General features: G+C 36.3%; 1 protein-coding gene across 3 annotated transcripts in view; it reads right to left on the bottom strand.

The window, feature by feature from the left end:
• SLC16A7 (solute carrier family 16 member 7) overlaps window positions 1-15,252 on the bottom strand; it is an 84,362-nt gene that overhangs the window by 12,206 nt on the left and 56,904 nt on the right. For all 3 annotated transcript variants that reach the window (XM_041465703.1, XM_041465704.1, XM_041465705.1), the window contains exons 3-4: window positions 3,666-3,809; window positions 1,289-2,101 (exon numbers count right to left, since the gene is read on the bottom strand). In XM_041465703.1, the coding sequence (XP_041321637.1) occupies window positions 1,289-2,101; window positions 3,666-3,809 (957 nt within the window). The remainder of the gene's footprint in view (window positions 1-1,288; window positions 2,102-3,665; window positions 3,810-15,252) is intronic.

The following is a 15,252-nucleotide window of genomic DNA, read 5'->3' as shown; positions in this document are numbered from 1 at the left end:
ACTCCTGAAAAGTTTATATACTGAAAAATAAATAACTGTGTAAGCTACTGCTCCATAAATATTGGATTTAATATCTTTTGAGTTGATACTGATTTCAGAACCTGACTGAAAAGGCTGGACTCCAGTGGTTACAAGCTCAGACCCCCCACTAGGTGGCATAGAAAGAGTCTGTGTGAGGATATATTTTGCTCTACCTTTGCCAAAGTGGATTTGTATGTTAAATGATGAGAAACAATATGGAATGTCTTTAGACATATTAAAAATGTACTTGTATAGATATTATTTTACTGAAGTGAGTGGAATTGTTTTGGCATATTGAGAATTGCACACAACAATACTATTTTCATAGAAATCCTGACAGTAATCTGAAGTATTTCAGTATATATAAATGCTTTTAGGCACACATAATCTTGCTGACTTCTGAGGCAGTGCTAATGTGGGTACAGTGCTAATGTTCATTAGGCTGGCAATTTCACTATCTTTATATTCTCATATTGTTGGGCTTATACTGCAACACACACACCAAGATACATACCAATGCTTCTCAATAAAATTAGAGCACCTATTTTTTTAATCTCTTATATCCTCAGAAATCTCAATAATATAAAGCTTGCTATCAGCATTACTGAATACTGAGGAAAAAAACCCCAGCAAACAGAAAATACTTTCTGAAAATACTTCCAGAAAACACTGTTCATTTTTGCTGCTAGAAGCACAAGTGTTCTGAGTGTAGTCTAAGTAATACACTTTAAGCTCCCTTTGCACTTGAAAAGAGAAGTTGGTGATGCTAACATCTTTCAGTCAGTTCAACCTCTGCATTGCCTTGCCCCCATCTACTGGCTACAGGAACAGGCTAAAGGGCTGGCTGCGAGCAGAGCTGGGGTGTGAAACCATGCCAAGGCACAATGCTCCACAGCATCCTGATGGAATCTCACCATGTGTGCACCCTGCCTGAAGTGCTGAGCAGGCTTGTGCTCCCTCTGACACTTTCCTGTTAGTTTTTCCTCTCTGGAAATGCCCATTCTCTCTATTTAGATAAATTAAAATTGTTTAAGCAAGTGTAAGTGAGCATTCTTCAAGCTGCCCCTAGGTTGGAGCATTTCTCCCAATTTTGCCCTAAACCAGGACAGTAACTGATGCAGTTATTTTTTACTATCAGGCTATTATGGTACATTTTTAATAACAGTGAAAACATTAAGAACAATGTTTATATTAATTCAATGTTACATTGCAAGATTATACTGTAATGTCTGAAAAAAAATGGAAATGGAAAGAAATAGATTCTTACCTCCTAGAGGAGGGCCTATGAGCACAGGGCAACATTCCACAATGGTGACAAGTCCCACCGCACTGGAAAATCTGGCAGCTCCAACAAGGTCCATCAATGTCTCAAAAAGAACACTGCTAACCATTCCAAATGCAAACCCAAAAAATACAGCATATATCACCAAGCCAGTGTAATTTTTTGCCAGAGGGCACAAGATATGACAGACACCATTGTACAAGACAGCAAAACTAAAAAAATACTGGATCTTTGGCCGGATAAACCTGGAGTTTGCTACAAGTCCCATGGAAGGCCTAGCAAACATGTCTACAAAGGCTAAGATAGAGAGCAAAAAAGCAGCAGAATATTCATCAATTCCCTTGTGCTTGGCATAAGGAGCCAAGAACACTATCGGAGCAAAGAAACCAATAAACATAATGACATTTCCTGACAGATATATCAGAAACCCTCTGTGTTTGAAAAGGGACAGATCTAGATACTTATTCATAGTTTGCCAACAAGACTTCTTGTTGTTTTTGTGCAAGGCAGAATCTCCTGTGCCTTTTTCAACATCTTTTTTCACAGGAGGAACTTTTTTTGGTCCAACAGGTCTCATAAGTGACCCAGCCACACAGCAGTTCAAAAGAAGTCCTCCCAGAATAAGAAAGCTTCCTTTCCAGCCAAAAGCATTAAAGAGGAATTGATTGAGAGGTGCCAATGTGCTCAGAAACACCGGACTTCCAGCCATTGCCAATCCATTAGCGATGGGACGCTTCTTATAGAAATACTTGCCAATCATGGTCAAGGCAGGCTGTAAGTTGAATGCTAAACCCAGACCTAAACAACACATAAAAGACAGTTATTATTGCAGGTCATGCAGTGAAAAAAACATCCCAGCTCTTTCAAGTTATTTTTAAAATGACCAGTATCCAATCCATTGATTCTCCATATAGAAAGCAGCTGGCATCAGATAATGAAATACAGCCTCACTGGTGTCTATGAGTGTTTATACCAAGACTGTGTCATGGTAGTATTTGGTCATTTTCCCCTATAGTGCTGCATTGAAAGCCAAAACTCCTTTTGTCTTTCAGCAATGATAGAGACAGGGGAATCACATACAGAAGAATGATGGTATCCATGCCTTGACTCACCATTTTTATATTTTCTAAACTGTAATACAATTCTCTCCTGGCTCATTTAACAAAAGTTATTAAATGTCACCTCAGCTACAATGAATGTAGGGTTTATTTAAACGCATAAATCTCCTAATTTCCTATTTCCAACCCTAATTAAGATCCAACTTGTCTGTAAAACAGGAACATAAAATAGCAAATTATTTTCCAGCACATTCAGCTCTCCTTTCCCAGGTCACTATTAAGGAGTTGTAAAGGACACACATGGGAGCAGACCACCCACCCAGATCAGCTGAATGTATAAACTGACCCCAAAGCTGAACCTCTAGGCCTTCTCTCTGTATTAAGACATCTAAGCCATAAACTCTAATATGCCTCTGCTTGATGGTACAGGAGAGAAACTCTCTTCCTTGATAGGCCCATTCCCAGACTCTGACATTACTCTTTCAGTAGGCACCAAGTTTGGGATGTTAAAAATAAGACTTTTAGAGATTAATCACTAAATAAAAACAGTCTCCTTTAGTCCCAACATAAAGGAAGATGAGCCTGAATATACAGATATTATCTCATTCATTTATTACCTGCAGTATTTCACCTCTCCTTCCTTATTCTGAGAAGAGAGTAAAAAAAAAAAACCCACAACTTTCAATAAGGAGATTCTTTAATTTACTGGCATTACAATGAGTTTAAGTCATTGCTTTAGGCGATATCTAGGCCTGTGATAAATGATTATGAATAATTTTATTTGGTGATTGACCATGGGGGATTTTAAACAGGAAGCTATTGAACTGAAAGTTGTAATACTTTTCTGTGAGATGATGTGTATGTAAAAAACCTACAGAAATCTGGTACAAGCTTTCACAATTCTACTTGCATTTGGCTAGCATCTGCCACTCTGTTTGCAGTGCAACATGATTGAAAACTAAAACAAGGAATGTGAAATTGTACACATGTGAAATGACTGTAATAAGTGCTGTCATGAGCCAATCAATTTTTATACCACAATTATAGAGCAATGTGGAAAAGTACATACATACAGCATTTAGTGAATAAATTCATCAGTTGTTTCTGAATTGTCCTAAGAAATAATTTAAAACCATATCAGTTAATTTAAAGGATTAGATAGTTCAGGTAGTTTAACTGATCTTCCTACCTTCTTGGATTGCATCTGTATACAGAGAATTCTCAGTGAGGCTCATTTGTAGAACAGTATTAGAAATAGTTTGATATAACACAACAAAATACAACCTTTTAAACAGGACTCTTACCTCCAACCACACCGATACATATATACAGCTCAAGGACACTATTGCAGAAAGAGGATGCAATCATTCCAAAAGAACAGAGGATACCCCCTGCTATCATCACAGGCCGGCTACCATACTTATTCACCAAAATGCTGCTTATGGGACCTGTTGGTAGAAAGAAAATGCCAATTTCAGATAACAGGTAACTCTATCTTCGTATTTACAACATGTTGGAATGCTTTCCTCTTCCATCCCAGAAAATGCTAAACTGTTTCTATACCAATCTGTCTTACAAACACTCTGTGAGTTTGCAGACACAAGACTGGATGCGGATATACTGCCTCCATGACAATATAAATATCGATTAGTTATAAAGATGGATAAAAAGATTAAAGACATCAGACAAGCAAGAGGGATTGTTACAGTTCATGAACAATCAATACCAAGATCAGTCAATGAAAGTTTTGAAAGTGCAAGGACTGAAGAATTTCAAGTATGAGATGGGTATCAAAACTCCACAGAGCAGGAGGAACCTCCAGGCAAGCAGACTAAAATTACTTAATACTGCAGCATGTCCTGCATCCCTACTTAGAACCACACATAGTGGTTCACAAAATATTGTCAAATCAGAACATAAATCTCTGGCCCCTGAGGCTTGCTTACCCTTACCTCATCAAGAGGGGAGTGTAAATGCACAGTAAGATAACTATAGACTGTCTGGGAAAATCTAAAATGTGGTTTAGCATAAAAACTGATACAATTTAAAAATATTGCTCTAGGTCCATTTTTCAGTTTCAACTGCAATTCAGTTTATGGTATAATTACATCCATACTAACCAAACAGCTAGTGTGCAATTTAGCATGACATACATTATATGTTTTTGAACAACCATGGCCAGAATAGATGGTGTGCTACATATCAAGACTTAAGAGGTTGTCAAAGCTCTTCAGCTAAACCTGCATAGCATCTGCTGGCACTGTATTCGGTCCAAAACATTACAAATAGTCTTGCTTTTTCAATAACGGAAGTCATCCAATACAAAAATTTAAAAAAATAAAAGCAAAGAATCAAAAAAAACCCAACATCATAAAAAGCAATGCATTTCAAACCTAAGACAGAGCAGGTACCTAGCACAAAGTGGAATGCCTTGATTTGCATCTGAGTTCACTGCAAGTTATTCACTATACTGGTAACACTTTTAAATCTCTATTTTTATGAATATCTAAAGGAATAAATGCCAGAAACTTCATGAGGTGAAAAGCCAAATCCAATGAAATTTAGAAGTGTGCTTTCATAGGCAAAGTTATATTTCAGACTCCAATCTTTGAATTACCTTAAATGTATTAAAGTATTATTATTATTGATAGGCTGAAAATGTTAATTACTATTTGCATATACACAACAGAAGTCTTAAAAATATGCCAAATGATCCATTTTTACCTTACTTCCTTATGGAAATAAGCTTCTACAATAGAGTTGCCCAGTGCCTGCCTGTCTTTTCTAATAGCTCATTAATACAGAGATCAGCTTGAAATTAACTTGACTGGAAAGCAAAGATTTGAGTGATGTTTGGATCTTAGTTTGTGTATTCATTAAATAACTTGAGTCCCAAGGAGTCTTAAGCATAACTGTATATCAAAGCCAACAGACTTAAACATCCACAGCATGGAATGGACACCCAAATAGACAACAATCCAGGGATTTATTAAAAGATTTTAGAACACTTATGAAGCACTAAAACATTTAACTGACAGTTTATATGATGACATAACTAACATTTTTTTTATTTCCATTTGACGGGAGCAGCTAAGCAGAACTGTGACAAGCAAGGCTTTCCCCTTTGAGACCATATAAAGAAAGCAGTGAAACATGGAAGAACACGATTTTTTTATTTATAGAGCTATGTTTGGAAAATTAGTGGTTGGGCTCATGTCTGAGTTAGAAAGCAAGACCTTTTGAAATATGTAAACAATAGAAATCATTTCTCTGAGTTAAAAAAAATGACCCTTTTAACTGGAAATCACTTTTAAACTCAAAGCAAAAAGTTTCATCCCACAATCAAATAATAGCTGTAAGTTTGAAAATAAATAAGTCTAAGGCAAGTAAAAAAACCTCTAGTTGTTTTTCTTGCTAAACACAGTAACAGTATTCACTTTAGACATACCAAAACAACTATTTTTAATTTTTTAAAAATAATTTCTCAGTTCTTCTTCATGTGATGAGATGGAAGTATTTATAAAAATGAAAATGAAAAATTTGTTTAGTGTTTGCTAGCAGACAGTTCCTTACCAGGAACAGGAAAACTGCATCTCTGCAGATCTTCACTGTAGCAGTTAGGCTGGACTTTCAGTTACAGGTTTCCAGATCAAAGCGTGTAGTGTTAGCTTCGCCTACAAGACCTAATAGCTGAGCTCAAATATGGATGTATTAATTTAGATAGGTTGTCTGAGCCTGACTCTATGCTTTCAAATGACATAAAATTGGAATGTATCATGAATTTAAAAATCCTTTAAATATAACACTCCCTTTGAGCTCTTTTCTTTAAGTTAATGATGTGTACTTACCACCACAGCTCCACTTAATTTGAGGTTTTGTCTACATATATTCCAGTATTTTAATTTAAAATCTGTGCATGTGGGAAATATTAATTGTTGTACAAGCCACAGAGTTAGTTTAAGCTCTCTAAATTATCTAGGACACCCTTTCAATGTGATAAGTAAGTTAAACATTTTATTCTGACATCTGTGCATACACTTTGTTATGAAATCTCATAAAATAATGCATTTTCATACCTTAACATAGATATTTCTACATAAATTCCAGCTGTTTGCCTGCCATCATATGTTTTATAGCCTTGTACAAATTTCATGTCACATCTAACATCTTCAACAATTATTTAAACAATGCTTACATGCCAGCGTAGGTCTATATTCCTTGTGTATTCTTTCTTTTTAGACAAAGGAAGATTAAGCTGTTTAAATACTATTACACTGCCAAAACCTTGATATACATTAATAAATGTTAATGCACTAAAGGACTGCTGGATCTCTGAATCTACTTTCCCAAAGTCTGAAGTAACTGCATAACAGATGTTAAGTCAGGAGACCCAAAAGAATATTTACTCTGCTCTCTCCCTTAACACCCACAAACCATCAGCCACAAAAGATTATATACTCCCTAAAGCAAATTTAAGACCATTATCGTAATATGCTAACACTCTCACAGCTGTATTTTTGTTTTATATCTTTCTGTTTCAGGCAAAGGACCAGGCTGTGAGACAGCAACTGTAACCAGCACCACTGACAAACAGCTTCAGGAAGGACTGTGCTTTGTAAGACAAGAAAAAATAGCCACTTTTCACATTGTTGGTCATTATGCCAAGGGAAAAGTGGCCAAAGTCATTTCAGCTGTGTGAGCAGATGGGATCATGCATTTTGGAGCTGTTTATGATGTTTCATATGAAGTCTATAATACTGTGACACCTATGTTCTGTTTCACTGGCTCAAAAGAACATTTACTTGTACTTGTGCACAAAGAAGTTGCGGATGCTAAGAGCACATTTAGATTAGATGTCGTGAAGAAAATCTTCCCTGTGAGGCTGGTGAGGTCCTGGAAGGGGCTGCCCAGAGAAGCTGTGGCTGCCCCACCCCGTAAGTGTTCTAGGCCAGGCTGGATGTGGCTCTGAACAATCTGGTCTACTGGCAGGTGTCCTGTCCATGGCAGGGGGGTTGGAACTATATCATACCATCACTCATAGATTGGCCTGGGTTGGAAGGGACTTTAAAGGTCATCTAGTTTCAAACCTTTGAAGGTCATTTGCAAAAAGTCTCTCTCCATCCTTCCTGGAGGCTCCCTTCAGGTAGCGGAAGGCCACAATTAGGTTACCCCAAAACCCTCTCTTTTCCAGGCTGAACAGTCTCAATTCTCTCAATCTTTCCCCACAGGAGAGATGCTCCATCCCTCTAATCATCTTGGTGGCCTCCTCTGGACTTGATCTAACAGGTCAATGTTTCTCCTGTGCTGAGGGTCTCACAGAGGGATGTAGAACTGCAGCTTGCAGAATACAGGGGCAGTACAGAGCAGAGCAGAGAGGAATCCCCTCCCTGGCCCTGCTGGCCACGCTGCTTTGGATGCAGCCCAGGGCACAGTTGGCTCTCTGTTCTGGGAGTGCCCATGGCTGGGTCATGCCCAGCCTCTCCCCCCAGCACCCCGAGTCCTTCTCAGCAGGGCTGCTCTCCATCTGTTCATCCCCAGCCTGTGCTGATTCCAGGGTTTGCCCCAACCCACGTGCAGCACCTTGCACTTGGTCTCCTCAAACCCCCTGAGATTCCCATGGGCCCACTGCTCAGGCCTGTCCAGGTCCCTCTGGATGGCATCCTGTGCTTCAGGTGTGTCAGCTGCACCACTCAGCTCAGTGCCATCTGCGAACCTGCTGAGGGAGCACTTGATTCCTTCATTCCTGTCATTAATGAAGATACTAAATATTATAATTTATTATCATAAAAAATAAAGGCCCACTGCAGACCCCTGAGAGACACCATGCGTCACAGATGTCCATCAGGACTCTGATTCATTGACCATTACTCTCTGGATGTCGCTGTCCAACCAATACCTTATCCAGCAAAGAGTCCACTTATCAAGTCCATCTCTCTCCACTTCAGAGACAAGGAGGTCAAGTAAAAGGATTTAGAGAAACCCAGAGAGACGACATCTATAAACCTTCCCCTGACCACTGATATGGTCGCACCATCACAGAAGGGCAATAGTTTGGTCAGGCAGGGCCTGCCACTGGCGCAGCTGTGCTGGCTGTCCTGAATCACCTCCCTGTTCTCCACATGCTTCCAGGAGGAGCTGTTCCATTAGTCCTAGTTTGATTCCTCACTGCTGTAATACAGTGATATAATTAGAGAGCACTCTGTAATTTCTCTCGCATACTGCCAGTGCATTCATGCTTTTTATTTTGCTACCTCCATTAAATTTAGTATGGAGCTAGAGATAAACTTTCCTGATAAAAAGGTAATTTTTTTAACATATATTAACAATGTCATTACAGTGTTCATAGTGCCATCAATCCAAAGCAACATGAAGTGACTCAGTCTGAACAACATGACATTAATTTAAATGAAGTGAATTTCTGAAAGAAGTTGAAAATAAATGTAGTAATATTTCAAATTGCACTAATGCTACATTGTAGTTGCATCCTGTCAAGTGGTTTAAACACATTTTCAGCCATCTGCTCTGCAGAGTCAATGCAGCTGCCTTTCCAGCCAAGGTTTATATTTTATTTCTATTTCCTACAAGGTTAGAAAAGCCCAAGGAGCTCCAAGAATTAATATTTGTATAAACTATTTGCCAGGATGAGTCCAACTTTTTCCTTTTTTTTTTTTTTTTTTTTTTTTGAATATGAACTCCACTAAAGAAAACTCATTCAATCACAAATGCTTTAAGCAAGTTCTTAGTAATGCTAATGGAATCCTATCTCAGGTATTCAGAGGAAAAGCAACTCAAAATGCTTAAAACCTATTAATTAACTTGGAAAAAACTTTCAAAATATGCTGTTTTTCTCAAGTAGGACTAGGACAAAATATTGTGCATTCTGTGACAGTTTAATCTCTCATTCAAAAGCCTTTGGCTAAATTCTTTTAGTACTCTTGGACAGGCTTTAGACAGAAAAAAAATAAAAGTATTAAAAAGTCACGAAACTATTTTTTGCATTATTTTTTAGGTTTGTACTGTTTATCATCATTCTGGGAATGGTAACCTGCATTTCTGACATATCCCATGTGTTTGTGTAACAGCAGTGAAGTAAATTAGTTCAAGAATCCTTGGAAAGTTTTCTTTGTAGTTCCTCTGTGCATTTGGCAGCATTTTTTTTTCCATTCCATATAACATTTACAACTGGCTGCACTGATTCCATAAACCTAGATAACACAGTAACCTTGACAGAAAGCAATGAGAAAATATGCTCTTGCAGTAAATACCACAAAACAGAAATGTGTAACAACGAGTTAGGGTTGTTAGACTGTGAGTTAGGAGAGCTGAGCAGCTAAAAGCCCAACCTGCCAGGGAGGATGCAGTCAGCGGCTCAACCATCCATCACACTTTTCTCTCCACTTCCCCTGCTCTTAACTACGTTTCCTCAGAGTCATTACCCTGAATGCTCACATTCTCACTGGTGTCCTGAAGGAGCCTTGTATTCCATCAAGCTTTTATCTTTTGATCTCTAACGAACATTAATTTGACCTTCATCTGTTCCTTGGAGGTTTATAAGGAATGCAGTAATTGCATGTGTGGTAACACATAGGAGCCTGACTGATGGAAGAGTGCTCAACTCCAGCTTCTTCCTCACGGTTCCTTCTCCCAAAAAGGTTACACCTGCAAGCTTTGAAGTGAAGTGCTGAACTCAGAAACACATATGTCTGCAAATATAAGCTGCCTTTTCCTGAAACGTTCAGGAGAAACAAAATAAGTGATCAGTGGTGCTGGTACTTGCTCTAAATGTATTGCTTTTATGGAGGCATCACTTGATCTGCTTTGGTATTTGTGTTTTTCTAGCAAAACATCAGAGACATGAATTAAGGGCTTTACATATTTTGATTAAAGCTCTTGTTTGGCTTGCAGGTTTTTTTTCTTGTTTGTTAGGGCGCAAATGTGTATGGAGTTATGGACCATGTAATTTAGAAAATGTCTTCAAGTTAGCAAATTGCTCTATATCTATGAATTTTAAAAAGTTGGAAGAATGCCCAGTTTTTAATCAAGGAGTAGCCATGCTGATTATTATTTACATGGATACGTATCAATGCTTTATATTAATTATGTTATGCATGCTCTGCTGCAGATTTTTTTTCATAAAAGGCTGAAACACTTGATCACAATGCAGAAGACTTTAAGATAAATTATGACATTTCTTTTGAAATAAGCAATATGAAACTTCACCATATTTAATAGGAAATTAGTGTAATTCTATGAGCTACTGAACACTCAGCAGATTTCAGAAACATATATGGTCACTGACTAAAAAAGCTCTGGCCCAAAATTAACTGCCCAAATTTCACATTGACCCCATTATCATGAAAAGAAGTAAGATGTAGAAAAATATTTCAGCATTTTTTAAAAGTTTCCTTATATTTGGCTTCCTGTTACCTTCAGTATCACTGAATAGAGTGAAGCCCATGCACAGATATTTTCAAAAGCTAGTCTTTCAACTTAGAAAAAGGTAATAAACAATAAAGAAGAAAGGAGAGAACAAGCTAATGATGAGATGGAACACAAGAACCTTTAAGAGAGTTGTATTTAAATAGAGACCCTGTAACACCAAGCACACATTTTTCCAACAACAGTCTGCATGCCTCTGTAAAGGAAAATAGCATCAGTGCATGATATGTGCATTGCAAGAAATCTCAGAAAAATGTTCATTTCTTCACAGAAAACCAAAGCAACCAGCTTGTAAATTGAGGGTGTAGTACATCAACACGAACATTAGAAAATTCAGTGGCAAATAATGAGGTACCGGGAAAAATTAATGAATGTTTTCTGCAAAAGAAAAGACAATGAATTTTGAAGCTAAGTATTTAACACCAATTAGGTCCTCAGGATGTCATAGGCTTGTATGTATCTAAATTTAAAACAGCTATTCTGACTCAAAAAATGTGTTGGGGACTTCACTTAAATAATATTACTGTTATATGCACAATGAACCTGTGCCATTAAAAGCTACTTGTTCTTCAAATGAAAAACCAAAAAAGGACTTATTCACTATTTCCCCCTGGAAATACAGTAAAGATAATAATACTAATATATAAATATTAGTAAATGTAATTATCTACAGCAGTATATGCTATACAAGGTAATAATAAATTAAATTTCCATTTCTTTCAGGGATTCATTTGGAATTTCATGAGGCATATCTCAAATGTTCTCATGAAAATGTGCAGTGGGTTTTTTAAAGGAGATATCATCTTTGGAGTGTTATCCTTCTGTCTCTGTAGCTGGCTGAAATGACAGGCTAAGCTCAATTTGGTAATATCTGTTTGAGCATGTGAACTGAAAGTATCCCATTTCTGAATATTTAAAATATATTCTAATACTTTGAGGGCACAAAGGGAAATTAGTACTATTCAGAAACTAGAGGTTTATTTATAGCTAACCAGTATTTCTATCTAATAGTTTTTCTGTCTCAAAAGTAATCATATTAAAAAACTACTATGTCCAGACATGGAGACTACATACTCACACAAACACAAAACAAAAAACCCCAATGCTTTCCCTCATCATTGATTGATGGACTCAATAAATAAAAATGGGTTGTTTTTTTCCAGAGATAATAGAAGGTACTTATCCCATTTATAAGTATTTTTCACCTGAAACCTTCCAAACTCACTCTTTCACTTTCAAAGAACTCAAAAATTTCTAATTGAAGACTCAGTGTTTAGTACTTTGTGCCTTTCCAAAGCAGGTTAAAATTTTTAGCTATCAAACTTGTCTTTACAGCTTGCTAACTGAACCAGATAGCTAAACAAGTTCTAAATATTCTGCTGTTACAAAAGGGAGCATTTTTTTGCAGATATAAAACTTAAAAAAAAAAAAAAAGACAGAGGTTACACTATACCACTGTAAAAATTAAAATTATAGCAAATTGAAAATAAGAGATATGTAGTTAATCTAAAAGATAACTGTTGAAAACTATAAAAGAGCCAAAGTACCCCCCACCAAAAAAAAAGAGAAAAAATAACCAAACTGAATAGTTCATGCAAATATTTGTTTTATTTCTTCATAGACATTTTTTATAAACCATGTTATTGGACAGTTACAAAGACTTTCCTTTTTTCTTTCTATCTTCCTTCCTCTTTGAGGAATGGCTGTCTTTTCTAAAAATCTCTGTGTATGCATGTGTGAACACAATAATTGTAGATGTTCATTACTCACCACCTTCTATTTATTATTCCCTATTATCATTTATTATTTTTATAACCCTTAAAATATCCCTGGCTACTTTTCCTGGAAGCCGAATAATACTTGGTCAATTCTGCCTAGCAGAATTTTAGAGAGCAAAAAGCCACAACAAATACAATAGCCCAGGCTATTTAGTAGTTCTTAGGAATGTATTCTCTCCAACTCAAATCAATACATTTTTCAGATAATGCATTTACACTCAAAAATCCAGCCCACTTCAGTTAAAATTAATATTGTCATTTGGATTTCTCTGTCTTCTACAAATTGCCTGTCATATTAAAGTTCATGCAATATCCTATTTCCATCCTGCACCCCATGCTACAGTTTATTTGTGTTCTTCCAGAATAATATTATAACTAACTCAACTTAGAAATTATTCCTTATATACTGTTGCAGGCAATAATATGTAATTTCAGAGTAAGCACAAGACACTTGCTTCCTCTCAGTTGCTCCTTTATCATATTCCTTTCGCAGTTTTGCACTGTATAATTAAACTTCAAATTGAAAATACTGAAGCTATTACCTATGATGCTGCTGTGGACCTCTTACTGTGAATTATGGATCATGAGTGGATCATTAAATCTCATCTACATACTTAGAATAAAAGTGATGAGAAGTATAAATCTGGATGTATGTATTTATAACTCGGAAGTGTCCAGAGAAGTCATCATATTCAGGTCATTGTCAATAACATTGTAAGATTATTTCCAAATGCACTTAACACATTAGTATCATCAGGATTAAACTCTATTTTATATTAAAAAAAACCTAAAACATTATTTTATCATTTTAATTACAATCTTTTTAGTAATATCCAGTAAAATGCATATGGGTGTCTTTCAGTGCTAACATTTAGAAGCCAAAGTTTGTCAATTTCCCAAACTCCTTTAAAAATCATAAATTAGATAATTTCTAAATAATTTGATACTATAATAAAATATTATATTTTGTGATAAAATAAATATTTAATGATACATAGTTCCCAATGTGCTGAGGGAATGGGAACAGAGAGGGAAAAGGGAAAAGGGAAGAGTGAGGGGAAGAGAAAGGACAAAAGAAACAGAAGGGGAAAGGGAATTTATCTGTGTTTTAAAGATACCATATAAAATGGGAACTAAGCAATCTCATTACCTTTTGGCACCTATTTAGAGTGTAAGTGGAGACAGTGGTAGTGTATTAATGGGATCATACTGGACACAGAATTTGCACTTTCCCCACTATTTTTCAAAATACATTCAGGTGCCAATTAAAACTGAGACTCTTTGTGGAGCTTCATTTGCTTTGGTTTTTTCCCTGTTTTCAGACAAGTGAAAAAATAGCACGTGCTTATATTGAGAAAAATCTGTTAAATTATAGAATTATATGTAAAGTAAAAAAACCCTGACTATTTGTGTTCCTGGTCAAAAATACTAAAAGCAATATAAACTGTTAAATGCCTAGAAACATGAGGAAAAAAACCCAAAAATAGAGTAAAGAACAGCCAACATTTATCAAAATAATTCTTGATCAAAAACGGTAACAAGATTTATGTGATGTTTTTCACTTTTTCAATGCATTTTCATTTCAACTGTCCTCAAATTAGTAGCCTTTATTAAACCCTAAAAGAAGTGGAAATTTTGAGGATAACTCAGTCAACATGTATAAAATTCTGAGTTTCCCAAACCAACCATTCTATGAGCCGATGATTTCCATTTAGCTTAAATTTAAGACAACCCATATTTAACTGCTTTCTAAAAATAATATTAAGTAAAATATTTACTGAATAATCAAAAATTTAAGAGTGGTTTCTAATATCTTCTCTCCTCATTCTATTTTCCTTGCATCTCTCTAGCCTTTTATGGAGAAATGCATGTCTCAGAATAATTCTGTGCAATAAAACTGATGGGGAAATCAGATACATTTTTTAAATCTTTACATCTGAGTAGATGTCAGTTTATATTTGCATATTCCCATACCCACCTCACATAAGTTTTCTCATCAGAGCTGAATTTGCCATTGAACTGTCACTTTTAGATTTCCATCTGCTTTAGAAAAAGCTTTACTTGATGAGGCTTCAAATTTTTCAATCGTTCTCTGTGTAGAGTCACATGCCATTTATTCTGTGGACTCTATCAAAGTTAGCATAAATTATGACCAAGTTAGGAGTGAATGAGTCATGAAAAATTCGTAGAAAAAACCTGGGACTTGGACAGTGGAAAAGAAATATATTATGAGGGAGTTGGACAAAGGCTGTTATGGCATTTGCATTTTGGCTGGACTAGAGAGGAAACAATGTTCATGACATTCTCTACACAGTCTACATAGTTCTTTCCCTTGTAGCAGCAGAGGATGCACCTCCATAGAGAAGATTTTCTGAAAGTGTGCAGGTGGGAAAGTCTAGATTGGCTCTGCTTACATGAACAAGGAGTATTTGAGCTCTGCTTCAAAAAGCAACATCAAGGGTCTTGGTGACCTAGTCCCATCCTCTTGCACTTGCACATAGTATTCATGTGGCTTTTGAACAAGAGGGGTTTTTTACCTGCTGTGAAGAAATAAAACAACCTGCCACTGGCAGAAACCTTATTCTCCATCTAGTAATGCAAAGCAGCTTCCTTCTAATGACTTTGATGCATCATAAATTCAAAATAAATTAGTGCTCATTAAAATACAGGCTTT

Source organism: Pyrgilauda ruficollis, unplaced genomic scaffold (genome assembly GCF_017590135.1).
Source record: "Pyrgilauda ruficollis isolate IOZ18807 unplaced genomic scaffold, ASM1759013v1 scaffold19, whole genome shotgun sequence".
In the NCBI taxonomy this organism is placed as follows: Eukaryota; Metazoa; Chordata; class Aves; order Passeriformes; family Passeridae; genus Pyrgilauda; species Pyrgilauda ruficollis.
The sequence above is the reverse complement of the archived record's forward strand: the minus strand, read 5'-3'. Positions and strand labels throughout refer to the sequence as shown.